Consider the following 15,697-nt stretch of genomic DNA (forward strand, 5'->3'; position numbering starts at 1 on the left):
GCGATCTTTTGTTTTGTTTTTATCATCCGAACAGTGTGTGCAGAACCGATGTTAATAGTTATCATTAATATTTCTTTCTACTCTCCAGATCATTTGTATAATATTGTTCAGAAAAATTAAAGGTCCCCTTTTTGTACGCTATGAATGAAATTTTGGTTCTTTATTAAAATGAGTGCATTAAAGTATAAGTAAACTACTTGTTTGCTGTTCGTTACCGAAACGAATGGCTCATGTTTAAGATTATTGACCTTCTATGTTAGCTTAAACATTCCGATTAATATACCTCTGCAAAACCAGCGCTGGGCCGTGGTTTGCCTATTAGTTTGCTCTGATTTTTGTGTTTTGATAATAATACAGCTTCTTTATAACCAGCAATGCGCTTTTCAAATTAACCACTACACTGGGTGTCCGCGTACAGCGTTTTCCCTGTTTCCCTCGACATTTCAATACCCACCGGTCTTTTTGAGCAAGTCCTTGTTGCGCTCCAACATTTCCTCTTTTCGCTCCTTGCGTGCTTTAGAGAGCATTTTCTCTAGTTCCTCCAGCGAAACATCGTCCGTGATAGCCGGCTTTGCAGCATTGTTGGATTGCGTGCCGGGTTCTTCAGATTCGTCCGCATTGTCGTGCCGCCGTGTCTTCTTTTGATCACTATCGTTCGCACGGTCGTCGGCCCAGCGTCCTTCAATATCATGTGGAATTTTGGTTGATCCACTAGAACGCTGGCTGCCGGCGGAAGATGACCGGCGTTGTCGCGATTTCTCGGTACGAGATGCTTCCGGTGAACTGTTGTTCGCAGCATCATCGCCACGACCGGCTACAGTGGCAGTACCACCGGCAGCGGCGGACGAGTTTACATCTTCCTTCGATCTCTTTGATGAATCACGTCCCTCGGAGCGCCGATGATGGTCGCGATCGCGGTCGCGACTGCCGTCTCGATCACGCTGATTGTCGCGACTATCTCCCCGACTGCTGCCACGCCGGCCGGACGGCGAAGAGCGCTCCCGGCTATCACCGCCCCGTTGATGTTGGCTTCCCGTTCCTCTGTCACGGCTATCGCCGCGTCTGTTGTGATGGCGTGGACGATCATCGCTAGGACTGACCGGTCGGCGGTCGGGCGATTTGCTCATGCTGCGACTGTACGAACGCTGAAACCGTCCGCGATACCGTGGCCGGAACGGGGGCCTATCACGACCACCACCGATTCCACCGCCACTGCTGCCACCGCGACTTCCTACAAACCGATTGTCCCTGAAATCGCGGAAACCACCACGTCTGTAATGGCCACGTGAATTATTAAACCGATTTCCACCAAATGGACCCATCCGGTCACCGCCATAGCCTCCACCGCCTCCACCCCGACCGCCGCGGTAAATTCGTCGATCAAAGCGACGACGTTCGAAGCTACGCGATCGCGATCGGCTACGCGAGTAACTGCCCGAGCGCGATCGGCTGAACGAGCGCGATCTTGATCGACTGAACCTTCGCCGGAAACTGCCCGACCGCGACCGCCGTCGTTCGCTGCGCGATCGAGAACGTGACCGCGAACTGCCGTAAGTACGTGCGCGCGATTTACTGCGTGATCGGCGCAACGGAGGCGCAGCCGTCGGTTCGGGCGGTTTCGAGCCGCTAGCAGTGATCGGGGTATCGGCTGTCGCTAGACGGAAGTTTCCAAATTTGTCCAACACGACCGGTCCCGACTTAACCGGTGGCATCTGTGATGTCGTTGATGGTTTTCCCTTGTCAGGCGCTGCACCGCGATCATCGTATCGGTTACTAAATCGTCCAGGGCCGCGGTCATTATGCTGCTGCGTTTTACCAACAGCACCATACGGTGGTGGTGGTGCGCTTCCACCAACTGATTCTTCGTCCGACTCATTACTGAACGGATGCTGTGAAATGCCCGCTGCCAGCGTGGCTGCCGTTGGGATCGCTTCCTTCGTGGGGCGTTTATCCTTGTTAAACATCATGCGCCATTTGCCGTCCTTGCCACTTTCGTCAACACCAGCCGCTGCCGCTCGATCCAGATCCAGCAAATCGGTTGGTTTAGCTGCAAACAAATCGAACATCCATTTATTATCTTTCTCTACGTAGCCGTACTGGATTAGTGGACTTACTTCGAGAACTTCCGGCAACACCGCCTCCACTGCTGCTAGACCCGGCCCCAAGTAGAGCGGATAAAGCTTCTGCAACCGATCCACCAACGGATAGTTTCGAACCCAGTTCATCGAGCACAGGGAAGTTTTCAAAAATCCTGCAATGCATTAATAGAAATAATTATTATTATTCATTCTCTCCCACTCCATATTTTGCTTTTTGTACGCACTTCAACGCTTCACGAAGCTTATCCTTGCCGGATAGTCCATCATCGTCACCACCCTTGTCCTTTTTCTTCGATTTCTTCTTTTCATCCGATTTGCGCTTCTTCTTGCTTTCCTTCTTTGCCTTTTTTTCGTCCTTCTTCTTCTTTTTCTTCGATTTGTCTTCCATCTGTTTGCGCTCCTTCTGATACTTGTTTGCCTCGGCAACAAATCTACGAACCTTTTCCTCGTAGTTCTCTTCGTCGCGCGGCATTTCTAAAAATTTGCGCACCTGCAGCCATTGGTTAGAAATATAGGAAAGCAAAAAAGCAATTAGCGCATGTCCCCCTTTTTAAACGGACTCAGTCCTGTTTTTCTTACCTTTTGTTCGTAATCATCCATTCCCGATTGTGCGTGGCTTGAACCGTGTCCGAACACACTGCTCTGACCGCCGATCGGATAACCGACCAGTTCGCCGGCTGCAGGACCGCTGCGACCACCCGCCATCAGACGTTTGCCCAGCGGCGATACGGATTTCGGTTTCTTATCGTTCTTCGAGCGTTTGCGTTTTTTAGTGCGCGAGCTGGATGAATCTGAAATATAGAAATGGTAGGAAGGTGATAACACAGGTGGTAGAAAAGATTGCAAAGGTGATACCCTTTTGTATTTAATGGTCAAAAACGTTGCAGAAGACAACCGAATACTCGGAGATTAGGATGATTAGGAAGATTTCATGTGACACACAGCTATGGTGGTGCTGATTCTTGCTAACTGTTCGCATTCGAACCACCAATCGACCAAAGGAACTAAACCGGCAATCAGCTAACAGCGTCCCTTGATGCAAGGTTTAACTGTGTACCGTGTGTTGAAGAGGGCAACTATTTCCTATTCCTTCGTCTTGATCGCGTATTGCAGAGATGTAATGCCCGGTAAAATGTATTGTACCTCAAAGATCCTACAGATTTGCATGTCCAGGGATGGCGGGAAGATGATAAAACCGTCCTACAAAAAAAGAAGCATTCTCGCGGGCACACGTTATTACATCCGCTTCCGTTGATTGATTGTGCAGCAACAGCGGGGACAGGGGGCAAGTCTTCACATCGCTTGCTTGCTATTTCCCAAGGCGAAATTCTTGTCACACATCCTCACGTTCATCCCGTTCAGAGAACTGTTGCTGTTGCAGTGTAACGGTTTTTTGCTTTGCATTTTATCATCGGCAAAACTATCCGGAAGATTTCACAACACATGAGGATACCCCGCGTCACACGGCAAAGGTTACTGATATCACCATTGGTCGAACGTCTTGTAATGTTTTCAACAATAAATTCATCTCTCTCTTCATTTGTTTGTAATTTTACAACCTAAAACATACGAATATAACTGCACTATAGAAAGGATCGTACATAGTTAGGAGAAAATAGGACTTAGGTAGAAATAAAATTAGCAATTCGATCAATCCTTAGCATTGGGGAATGGCACATAAGAGAGCATGGATAGTGGTAGTATGTTTAATTTAATTGCAAAAATCTCTAACGAAAAATATTACAATTTTGCAACAAATTCAACGTCATTTAAACGTCCATTAGAATGATGATATTAACGCCGAAGGATATTAGAATTGGGACAAGGGCACAAGTATATACGGTCGAATGGATATAACCATGAGCACATTGCAAGTAGATATAACTTTGCGCCAACTGGTTTCAAACTACTACCTACCGGAACTGGTCGACGATGCGCTGCTACTGCTGCTGCTCGAGTCACTGCTCGAATCGCTACTGTCCGAGCTAGCGGAGCTAGAGTCACTCGAGCTGCTGTGGTGCTTCTTGTGCCGTTTCTTGCGCTCCTTTTTGCTCTCTTTCTTACGATCCTTGCGTGAACCATCGTTATTATCTCGCTTGCTGCTGCCTCCACCGAACAAACCGCTTCCTCCAACACCGGATGTGTCCGGTTCTTGCTTGTTGCGATCGCTGGACGATGGTTTTACAATATTTAACGCTGTGAAGTAGTAGATACCAAACAAATAAATACAATGCAGTATTAGTGTGAAGAATAAACATTACCATCAAGGATATGAGGAGCGCAATACTTACTAGGCAATTCCAGTTCAGTCGGTTCCACGATCTGTTTGCCGGTGAATGGTTTCGTTTTCAAAAACTCGAGCGAATTCTGTGCCTCCTCATGGTGCGGTATAATGTTTAGGCAATCTTGGTACGCTTTCTTTGCCTCCTCAAAGCGATTTTCTTCCTCGTAGCTACGGCCCAACGCTACCAACGTTTCGCCCATGTACTTACGCGCGTTTGCATGCGAAGGATTCAGCTTGAGTGCAGCTTCAAAGTCTTCCACCGCCTTTTTGAAGGATCCACTATTCGCATACAGTGCTCCACGTGCGACCAAACCTTCCACATTGCGCGGATCCATGCTCAGCGCCTTGTTGAGACACTGGAAGGCTTCGGCATGGCGCCCTTCCTTGAAATGCTCAATTCCTTGAGCAACCGATCTGTGTAACAGGGGTGCGGGGGTATTAATAATTAAGACACATCCCAGTTGTAAACGGTTGAACCAACGTACCTGAATGCCCATTTACTGTTTTGCGAATTGCGCAGTTCTGCTGCATACTCCTGCGACGGATACCTGCCCTTTAAACTCGACATATTCGTACAGTATTCGCTACTGTTTAGTCCAACCGATTGATACAATTGCTCGGTGCAAGTGGGATCATTAAAGGAGGGTGATTTTTCCAAAAATTGCTCGTAACTTTGGTCGATTCGCTGCGAAGTAAGGCTGCCGGAAACAAGCAAAAAATAAAAGATAAACATAAATTAGGTTATTTAGGAATTATGAAGGATACGTTCTAGCAAACACTTTTCACTTGTTTAACGCTAAACTCCATTTTCCTCATGTTATCCGTCAACAAATATCCGTCAGAAAGTGCATAATGGTTGGGGATTTGACCCGAGAATCCGTACTAAATTACAAAGGTGTGTAAATTAAGAGAACCTGTTTCTTCACCTATTTCTCCTGAATAAGTGATGCAGTTCGGTTCACCGATTGTTTATTAAAACTCATATCATCATCTGCGTAAAAGTTTCATGCTTCAAAGCTGCTGCAGCACTGGCTGTTGAAATCATTCATCGGATTTGTGTTCCTTTTGTTTAGCACATCTTTTCGCCGGACTGCCAAATCCGGCCCGAGACGTATTCGTTGCATCCATACAGAACGCACTTACTTGTAAAGTTCCGGCATATCTTCCTTGCTTATCAGCCCGTATACAATCGATTCCGGTGCTCGACTATCGGGGGTGCGTAGCATCGAACAATTGAGGCGACGAACATCGGGTGCGACATCGATCACTTCACAACAGATGAGATCGTTTGAAAAAAAGCCTTTGGAAGGACGAAGCTCTGGACAGACAAGTTCTTTTTTCGCGATAGTACCCTACAACAAAAATACGAATGCGTAATTAATAGTATCCAAGGACAACCCAATCCAATGGTTGGGTTTTGATGTTAGGTATCTACTATTAGATGATTCTTTACGTTGTGTTCCTTCGCTTCATGCAGTATAGTTACCTTGATGGATTTGTTTCGTACGTAAGATGTCACGCTGCCGATTATAAATATTGGCCTAAAGAGAACTCCAGCAAAATGTTTGTACATAGTTATTGAGCCATACACTACATCACCTGGTTGTACGGTCTAAAAAGAAAGGTAACGTTTAATTAAATGGTAACACTTGGCCCGCCCCCGGAAGTGCCACAAAGGCGTGGGAAAACTTTATCAGTACCTCCAGCAGTTGAGTGGCGCTTCCAGCTGCTTCCGTATCCAAGAAAGCATCCAACGGTGGCACGGCAAAAAGGTTACCTATAATTGTAATTGTCAGCACAGTGGCCGACGTGTACGAAGGAGCGTTTATTCTACGTGTTCTAAAACATTGTGCTCATCGTTTAAACCTCCAACAATTCCAGTTTATTGTTTTTGGCTGCAATACTTACTTTGTTTGTAATCAAATTCCGGCTGCCCGGAAGTGGTTGGGTGGTATCTGTACAGCATGTTCGCATTTCGCACTATGAACTGTTGTAGCTTTAATCGCTTCGCTCGTTCCTGGAGAGTGAAGTATTTCTGTCGCGCATTGTAAACGCCAAAATCCAAACTATTGTCGATACCGAGGAGCTTGTACAACTCGCTCGGTTGAAGCTCGGATTCCCATATTTTCTGTAGTGGTTTGCCGTGGTATTCCACAGTCCGCTGGATCAGTTTACGGTTTAACGGCGGTTGTTGATTCATTGCTGTCGGGGCTTATCGACTTCCTCTGCGTATACGCCTAGCAAATGCGTACAGTCCGTTCCTCTAGTTTGTAAACTACGGTTCACAAAAACACACTTTCATAACTCTTGACACACTTCTAACAGGGCTGGGGGGTCCGATATGTTGGCCTGGCCGCGAAACAAATGTGGATCGGTCTCTTCCGGTTTATCCCTCGTTTTGTTACCTTTTTCGCTATAAATGATGCCAGTGTATCACATCAGACCGCTTGCGCCGTTTCGAGCGTTTTACCCTCACGAGAACTTTGACTAGTGCGGTTCTACAAGGCCAGAAACAATTTACAACAAAATCGACCGATGGAATTACCGGCTGAAAAAAAATCGTCCCACACAATTTTTCCCGGAAGAAAAGATGGCTGACTATTTGCCGAAGTGCACGACGGTATTGTTTGTTGAGTTCATGGCTAATTGTTCGAATCTATAATTACCTGCGTTTCTTCCGATATACAGAGGCGATCGAGTTAAGCTACCCTACGCCGTAGATGTCCTGTATATCGTGAAATTGTTAACTTCACCATAGAAAGAGGTCCTTGCTCATAAAGCCTTAATTGCACATGTACAGAGCACAACACTTTACATCAAACTTCGGCGTCTGTAGAAAAAGCAAGCAATGGCACGGAGGCTGCCTCTGTTGCCACCATATTGGATGATGCGTTTGACAGTGTTGAAATTACGTTCTTGGGTGACAGTTGATCGGCACACTGGATATTATACCAGTTCAAAACGGACGTGCATAATGATGGTTTCGGATAAAGAAAACAATAATTTGGGAATTTTAAATCATTTAAATTAATCAATTGTTGGGGCATTCGGCCTGCCCGTCGTAATGGAAAAATATCAATTAATAACCTTGAAAATTGATTATCAATCAATCGATAACAAACTGGTTTGTTTTTCATTGAGCAAAAATGTTTATCGAAAACATTTTCCATACGATTTGACACTGTTTGTTGAATGTTCAGTGACTGTAGATCAACGCGTAAACGATATCATTTTCCTTTGCAACATACAAGCTAAAATGAGGATTTGAAATTCACAGAGAGACGGAATGTTTCAGCCTGAAGTATTTTGTTGGAGTCCTATAGTTGAAATCCTGCACAAGAACGTGCATGTAGTTCCCATCCACTTTGAGCAAAGCTGATGATGCAATGCTGAAAATGAATGGGTACATCATTTATCGCTCTATTACACGAATCATACACACTCAAAATCCGACAGTCATTTAGTGAAAATAATACAGTTTAATGTTTCATACTTTGTCACTTTTTTGCTTTCATTTTCCTTCCTTGGATCAAATTTATCAAAACCAAAAATCTTTCTGCATACAATCCTTATTCTTTTATTCAACATTACTCTACAATTGCTTATTGTCATCGCAGTGGAATTACAGTCGAATTACTTCTTCGAGGCATGATTGGGATATAATGGTATCGTACACTTTTTTATCTTATCTACTACTGTGCAACTTGATTGTGCCGGTATGTTTCATGTGGGAATTTTGGAATGGAATTTTGGGGATATACTTTAGCACGTCACTCTTCACTGTGCCTTTGTTTCGAGATACTTTTTCACATGTGGCCAAATTTCGTCCGTGGTGCTTCCCTTGAATGTAACCAGCACACCCTTCTTATCAAAGTATTCGTTTATTGGGCGCGTACAAGCATCGTACACTTCTAACCGTTTCCTCACAGCCACCGGATTATCGTCTGGTCGTTGGCTCAGGGGTTCACCGGTGATATCGTCACGACCCGGTGTCTTCGGGTCATTAAACCCTACATTGTACACCCGTCCGCTAGGCAAATGCACCCAACGGCTTTGAATTCGTTCGATTATCACATCAAAAGGCACATCCAAATTGATTACGGAATCGATACGTTCCTGGTTCCACAGATCATCCGCTTGTTCACGTGTGCGAGGAAATCCGTCCAATAGCCACGAGTAGGATTGAATTTGTTCGAGTTCGTTCAATATGCATTTCGTTATGTAAATATCCGGCACCAGTTTGCCCTCTCGAATGTACTTGTCGGCGATCAACCCCAGCTCCGTACGCTTCTCGATATTCGATCGCAACAAATCACCGCTACTGATGTGCTTCAGGTTAAACGCTTTCACAATTCGTCCGGAAACGGTACCTTTGCCGGACCCAGGTGCACCCATGATTATTGCACGAAACAGCTTCCCACAAGCCATTGTGGTTTTGTGCACGGTTTTAGTGACAAACAGTTAATGAACTACAAATTGTATAAAAAGTCACCTGTCGCTCACTACACACGATCGGAAACCTTTTCAGGCAAGCATGGCTATTGCCCAGTGTCATATGGTACGCTCTTTTATCAGTGCACTTTGGAACCAATGCCGCTTTCTCGTGTGCTATGAAAGGAGCAATGTTTTGATTTTGATTACGGATGTGATTAAATCTATCCACCCATGCGCTACAGGGATGCTGTGTTCCAATTATTTTGCATTGCCCATTACCATAACACTGGAATCTCATTGTAACAGTAAAATTTCTCTGGCTGGGAAAATCCCAGGAATGCCGGGAAAAACACTTGATTGATAAAATTCCCGTAAATCTATAAGTAAGCTGCAAATTGTGTTTATGCGTTTGAGCCCTTCATGTTATTCCACAGTTAATTTTGACTGTCAGTTGGCTCATAGTTCACGGTGGTACTTTCCAAACAAAATTGTTCATCTCTCATATTTTCAATAACATAAAAAATGGTGTAAAACTTTGATCGAAATTAAGAATGTTTTTTAAATTAAGTCATACATTAAATAAAAGGATTAATGGTTAACATTAGCTAAAATCCAGTTGCTTCAAACGTAATTTGTCCAACTTCAGCATCATTACTGGGAATTTATAGTGGTACGAAAAATTGCCGTTTTGTGCTTAAAAAACTATTGATGGAAATGGCAAGGGTTTGTCTGCGAAAATAATTACAATTTATTGCATATTTTATTTTTACAAAAATGTTTTGAACAAAACGTCATTTTGGAAAAGAATGACAATGTCCGTTCACGCAGCCATTGTGCAGAGGTGACTGCAGTGAAAAATAAAAACAAAAACGGAAAACCCAGAAAAAAGCAAATAGGAAAGGAAAGCAGAGAAAACAGAATAAACGTTGGTGGCTGGGACAGATAAAAGTTGTGCTTTCTTTTAGTTACAGGTAATGTTAGTGTGTGCTGTGTACGATAGCAGGTCTTGATGGCTTGCATGGGTACGCTCCGCGATTCAACAGTTTTCATTGCATCCGTCGACATCCGCCTCTTTTTCCAGCCACCGCATTAATCTCCCTATGGGCACTAGATACTTTGCCAATCCGTTTCCGGATTATGGGGGCGGGCCGATTCAGCGATGCGATGACCACATTAAGGGATTGATACAGTCCTACGTTAATTTGATAGTTGAAAACACCAAACCCGACCGTAACACAGACCAGCGCGGTGACCTATACGTGGGCGATGCTGGTAGTACCACGATTTGGCCGAACTTCCCGATTCGAGCCGAACATTTATGAAATTTCGTTCTTTTCTTATTGTTCCAGGCATCGCTTACATGTTCTTGAAGCTGCACGACGCCGGCATATTCGGACAGGAAGCTTTGCAGTACGCCAAGCAGTACATAGTAAATGCCAAAGCACTGGCTGCACGGTATGCGGGACGACCGGAGGAACGTTGCTCGTTTCTGTGTGGCAATGCAGGTGTGTATGCGGTTTCTGCAGCCATTGCCCATCGGCACAATGCCAAGCAAGAGATGGACGAAGATTTGCGTTGCTTCGCAACCGGTATTGAGGTTTGCAAGCGGCTCGACTTCAACAAGAATGGTAGCGATGAGATACTTTTCGGCCGGGCTGGTTATCTGTCTGGCGTCTATTGGCTGCACCAGACCATCGAACGTAAACTCTTTTCCCAGGAAATCCTCACCGTCATTTGTGCCATCATCCTCGAGAGTGGCAAACGCCACCGGAACGGTCTTCTACCTCTCTATTATCAGTGCTATGGGGACGATTACCTCGGGGCCGCTCACGGCACCTCGGCGATCATGCATATGCTGCTCGAGTCACCATTGCAGCTGAACCTGAGCAGTGTGGAAATGTCGTTAGTGAAGAATACGGTCGACGGGTTGCTCGGACTGCAGGACAGCGAGGGTAACTTTCCGACCACGCTGCAAGATTGCGTCAGACGCACACGCAGCGAATCGCTTGTGCACTGGTGCCACGGAGCAGCCGGTATAGTGTATCTGATGGCCAAAGCATATCTTGTGTTTCAAGAGCAGCGCTATTTACAATCCTGCATCCGGAGCGCGGACTTAGTCTGGCGGAAAGGGCTGCTGAGAAAAGGTCCTGGCATCTGCCATGGAGTGGCGGGCAGCGGGTACGTTTTCCTGTTGCTCTACCGGCTAACGTCCGATCCGAAGTATCTGCATCGGGCTCTGAAGTTTATGGAGTTCTTAACGCACGAGGAATTCATTCGAAACGCACGAAACCCGGACTGCCCGTTCAGCTTGTACGAGGGTTACGCTGGTACGGTGTGCTTTCTGATCGATCTGCTGCGCCCCGAAAAGGCCGCCTTCCCATTTATGGATGTGTTTGAAAAGAAATTCTAAATTTTAAATATGTAGGACTATATCCCGAACAGCAATTTCGCTCCAACGGGCGTGTATAGGTCGTGTGCCGTGTTTACGATCACTAGAGTCGTCTTCCTGCGAGGAGAGCACGTGGTGACGACATTTCATTCGTCGGTACATCGAAAGGATATTGTAGTAGTTGATCGGAAACAGATACACACGTGCTCGCAACGAGCCAGTAGAATATGTAGTAGCATAGAAATCATCATAGCACAAAACATGTTGGATAAAAGCAAAAAAAAAAAACAAAACACTCACGGTAGTCCACCCTGTCTGGTGTCATCTAATGTGCTCAAACCCTTTCTGAATTTTCTGAAACTGAGTGTTATCATACGGAGGGAACCATTGTATGCAAATTAACGAAAGCGGATAGACATCAATCAGCAAGACTATAAAAAAGACATCTTCACTAAATGGCCACCGTGTGGTTCGCTATCGCTTATCGGACGGACGCAAAATAAAAACCAAACAAACTGCCATTTAGTAGTGCTCTAGCAAAAGCAGCAGAAAGAGTAGAGAATGGAAATACCAGAAAAGTATTTTGCAAATGATAAACAAAAACCGACCCGTAGCCAAACCAGTAAATACTATTGTACTTTGTGCACCGTGGCACGTTGCAGTTGTGATTCGTAAGTAATTTATCTTATCCTAGTCTGTAAAAAAAAGAAACACATGAACCGTACTGCTTCTAACGAACGAAAAACATATGTAAGTGACCGGATGGCTGCCACGAGTCGGACAGTATCGGGGAGAAATCATCAGGTATCTGAATAATCGTTACTTAAAAATGAACACACTTTGCGCCACTGCTGCGTGTATGCGTGTCCTTTGCGTAGGTTGGAGTAGGTTTCTACCGTACCGTCTAGGCGATTAGGTCTTTAGGTCAGCATTTAGAACACATCATTAGCTAGCCGGTGAACGTTGTCTTGTGTGCGGTTGATGGAAAAGAATCTGAATCATGGCTGTTTGTCCTGTTTGCTGTAAGTTTAAGTAATTGAATTAAAATTGACGATTGCTGATATATCGTTTTTGGGATGAAATAAAGTTAATCATATGACATGTTCATTCGACACAATACGGCCCTGTAAAGTTTTCTTCTTTCATCTGTAATCAACAATCAAGAGAAATTTGATGACTGGAAATTATTTGCCTCATTATGCTACGATTTAAAATCCATCTGGCTGCGTTTTGCATACTTTTTGGCTGCGTGCTTATTTAACTGATGGCTGCGTTCCGTGAGCCAACTGTATATTTATGTGCGCATGCACTAAAGTTTCCATTTTATTCTTATTTCTTAAACTTTGTTAGTATAAGTGGCTATTGAAGGTTATCTCACATCATATTTCGTTAAAAACAATTGGGCCACAGAAAAAAAGTTGCAATTTTGACTTATTTTCTATCACTTTTTCTTTAATACTCAACAGTCTTGGAGCAAAGCAAATTCAGTTTTATTTTTCATTTGCCTGAAGATGATTAGTGTGTCTGATGGCTCTAGGGATCCGCCATAGCAACTTGTTTGAAATTTTCAATTAATATTTTGCGAATGTACAATTACTGTAATTGTTCCAAACTAAAGTCGAGGCTTAGCTTTGGGGCAATTCCACGACCTCGAGTTTGTTGCTTCGTTCCAATCATTCCAATTAAAAAGCGAATATTTCAAATATTTTGCCTAATACAAACATCATAATTACAAATATCGTGGAGATACATTTTTTTATTCATTTTAGGGATATTTGTTATACTACTATTTTCATTCATTCATTCATTCGTTCGGTCGTTCGTTCTTACATTTCCCTTTTAACCTCTCTATCCTGATCATTGAGCTTCTCTATCTTTACTTCCATGAACTTCCCATTTTGTCTAAGTTTTAATTTTACTTTAATAGTTATATATTATGTTTAAATTACCTCTAGTGTTTTATGTGCTGTCTTACGGCAGGCATAAAGGAATGGATTAAATAAATAAATGAAATAAAAAAAGCAACATTTGTTACGCAGTTTTCTCTATGATAAGTAAATTTATTTCCTTTTGTTTTTTGTTTTAACATTCACTACCATGTGTATTATTTGTAAAATATGTAAAAAAAAGCTCAAGTTTAAATTTGGCTACTTACAAAAATGCTCTTCGTTTACTAAAAGATGACTTATTGTTTAATGTATGTAATTTTCAAATAGGCTAAAAGGAATTTCTTATATCGCTATGAACGCAGCTACCTTGTATTAAGAAAAAGAACACAGGTTCGTTCATGATAAAAAGTTCCATCAAGCCATTCTGTACGAAAAAAGAAAAAAAAAGTTCCATCAAAAGTGGTTACGAAGCAACAGTGTCCCTCATCCCTCATTGCTTTACTGAGCACAGTTGGGATGTTTGGAGGTTGATAGCGTTCTCGCTACTGGAGAACTGATTCCCCGGTCAGTGAAAATCCCTCCGTAAACTGGCCGCTTCCTGGCACAACGCATCGTACCGAAACTAGGTTAAACATATACTTTTACTCTCTAGCCTGCCGCCCGCTCGAATTGCTTTAGCCGAGGGTTTTTTTGGCGGTGGTTGGGGGAAGCGCCCGGATCCGTTACATTGCACTCCCTTAGGATTTTATGTTGAGGCTTATGTGCGACGTTGTTTTTCCTCCCCGCCGCTAGTGGCATAAATAGATATGGTGCGGAAGAACACGGTCTGGGGCCGAGCGGTACAGAAAGATGCGTAAATATGGTTCCATCTCTCTTTCTGCCTTCCTTAATGGGTCGTTGTTCACAAGAAACATTATGCTTCTCAACAGCAAAAACCGTGCGTACATCTAGGCTATCAGCGTGAGGTTTTGCGTCTCCTTTGCCTGATCGGTGGTACTCCCGGTATGGTACGGTATGGTATGGACGAAAATGACACCCCGAAGGTGTGGAACCGTGCTTGGCAGGACGGGGCGGACGGGAAGCAGGTCGATAAGGGATGAAAACCTTTTTAGGGGCGAAGTGATTGAGCTCCCAAAATTGGGGAATTTTCGGGAGCTAGCGAGTTCGTTGAACTCAGCGTTTTTACTCGCGGCTGCGTTTTGGGTTGAATGCGTTCACAGTGGTGTGCCAAAAAAAGAAAGGAAAGTGATACCTTTGAAGTTAGAGTAAAGCTTATGATTAAAAAAAATCACCTCTTTTATCTAGTTTTTCCCTTTTAAGATATTAATACTTGAAACCGAAGCGAACAAGGTTAAAACAAATCTCATTATCTTCGTTACAATAAATTTCTTTTTTTTTCATTGCCTATTTGTTTTAGATGCATAATTATTGTAAAAAGTTAGTAAATTTTTAAATCTTCTTCTGAATTATCAAACAATTGTGCTTCATATGGTGCACGATTGCTTCGTCTGTCACTGTGATCTCGAGCGTGAAGTAAAGCGGACGCCTGGTTGTTTTCAGAAAAACGTGCGATACAAGATGTGTTACAACCACGACGGAATTTCATTACCCAGAATCCGTTGCAGGTCGAAGACTTTTTCAACAACTTTGCTCTCCACACATATCGATCCATTGAAGCAATATCTTACCTAGGGTGTATGCGAAGTAATGGTGAAAAAAAGTTGGAATATACTGAGCAATATTTTTTTGTACGGTGAGATTTAAAACAATACTACAGGGAAGTAACAGTATTTCCAAAGTTAATAAATTATTTTGAATGTAAAATTTTACATTTTTCAAAAAGCAAACATGAAATGATATTTTTTGACCTGCTACTGCAAAATGGAATGTGCTTATGTACCATTAACCTTTTTTTCTTGTAGTTATGTACTACGTCCGGGGAGTTCTGCAACTGATGACACGCGCTACGCGGTCATTGACCGATAAAAAGCTGCGTACAGCAGGGTATGGATATTTTCCAGGGAGCAGACTCGGTCACACCCAAAAATTCAGAAACTTAAGAGGAAACTTTCGACACAAATTGTCATTGCAATTCACATTCACAATTCACATATAGGGGAGTATCTGAAACGAATAAAATTTTAATAACCAAATGAGCTTAAGGATAAAGTTGTTGCAAGAAAAATATATTGTTTTAGAAACTGGGTCCACCATGGATTTTTTTTATTGTATTATCAGTAGGTGTAGTTCAGTATTTAAAACCATTTTGATGTTACGACGTTATATTGGATTTTATATCTATTGGCAGGGATGCTTATACTTTTTTACTCATTAAAAACTTTATCATTATCCTATTGTTATGCTGCTTTATGCTTTGTATAGCTGATATACGGCATTATGAAACATATTTATTTAATTTGGCGTACAACAATCTTGTCTAAAATTGAAAATTTAAAGATTTTGTATTTGCTAATTTAAAGAAATTATTTTAGAATGCAGTTTGGATCGATTTGTTTAAAATCATCTTTAATTAAATGAACTGTTAAGAATTTTCTTTTATTATCTAATTGTGTGCCAACCAGTTTCTCAATCATCATAGCTT

At 43.1% G+C, this 15,697-nt stretch overlaps 3 protein-coding genes across 5 annotated transcripts; 1 reads left to right on the forward strand and 2 right to left on the reverse strand.

Moving 5' to 3' along the window:
- Window positions 1-128: 128 nt before the first annotated feature.
- LOC125761618 (tetratricopeptide repeat protein 14) lies at window positions 129-7,289 on the reverse strand. 3 transcript variants are annotated; one of them, XM_049422925.1, is made up of 12 exons: window positions 7,050-7,289; window positions 6,292-6,658; window positions 6,084-6,160; window positions 5,870-5,995; window positions 5,527-5,735; window positions 4,869-5,081; window positions 4,391-4,797; window positions 4,017-4,295; window positions 2,679-2,890; window positions 2,324-2,589; window positions 2,115-2,251; window positions 129-2,047 (listed from the first exon to the last, which is right to left on the reverse strand). In XM_049422925.1, exons 2-12 carry the CDS (start codon window positions 6,581-6,583, stop codon window positions 444-446), a joined length of 3,822 nt encoding a protein of 1,273 aa, XP_049278882.1. In that variant the 5' UTR covers window positions 6,584-6,658; window positions 7,050-7,289; the 3' UTR covers window positions 129-443. The 3 variants fall into 3 exon arrangements, with proteins under 3 accessions (XP_049278882.1, XP_049278881.1, XP_049278880.1); XM_049422924.1 differs by having other exon boundaries at window positions 6,292-6,881; XM_049422923.1 differs by having other exon boundaries at window positions 6,292-6,931.
- A 647-nt stretch (window positions 7,290-7,936) lies between these two features.
- On the reverse strand, window positions 7,937-9,194 carry LOC125761628 (GTP:AMP phosphotransferase AK3, mitochondrial). Its single transcript, XM_049422951.1, has one exon. It carries the CDS (start codon window positions 8,809-8,811, stop codon window positions 8,161-8,163), a length of 651 nt encoding a protein of 216 aa, XP_049278908.1. The 5' UTR covers window positions 8,812-9,194; the 3' UTR covers window positions 7,937-8,160.
- A 172-nt stretch (window positions 9,195-9,366) lies between these two features.
- Window positions 9,367-12,325, forward strand: LOC125761622 (lanC-like protein 3 homolog). The gene is made up of 3 exons (XM_049422938.1): window positions 9,367-9,788; window positions 9,899-10,089; window positions 10,167-12,325. The coding sequence occupies exons 2-3, from the start codon at window positions 9,918-9,920 to the stop codon at window positions 11,225-11,227; spliced, it is 1,233 nt and encodes a 410-aa protein (XP_049278895.1). The 5' UTR covers window positions 9,367-9,788; window positions 9,899-9,917; the 3' UTR covers window positions 11,228-12,325.
- The last annotated feature ends 3,372 nt before the right edge of the window (window positions 12,326-15,697 follow it).

The sequence above is a fragment of the Anopheles funestus genome, chromosome 2RL (assembly GCF_943734845.2).
Source record: "Anopheles funestus chromosome 2RL, idAnoFuneDA-416_04, whole genome shotgun sequence".
In the NCBI taxonomy this organism is placed as follows: Eukaryota; Metazoa; Arthropoda; class Insecta; order Diptera; family Culicidae; genus Anopheles; species Anopheles funestus.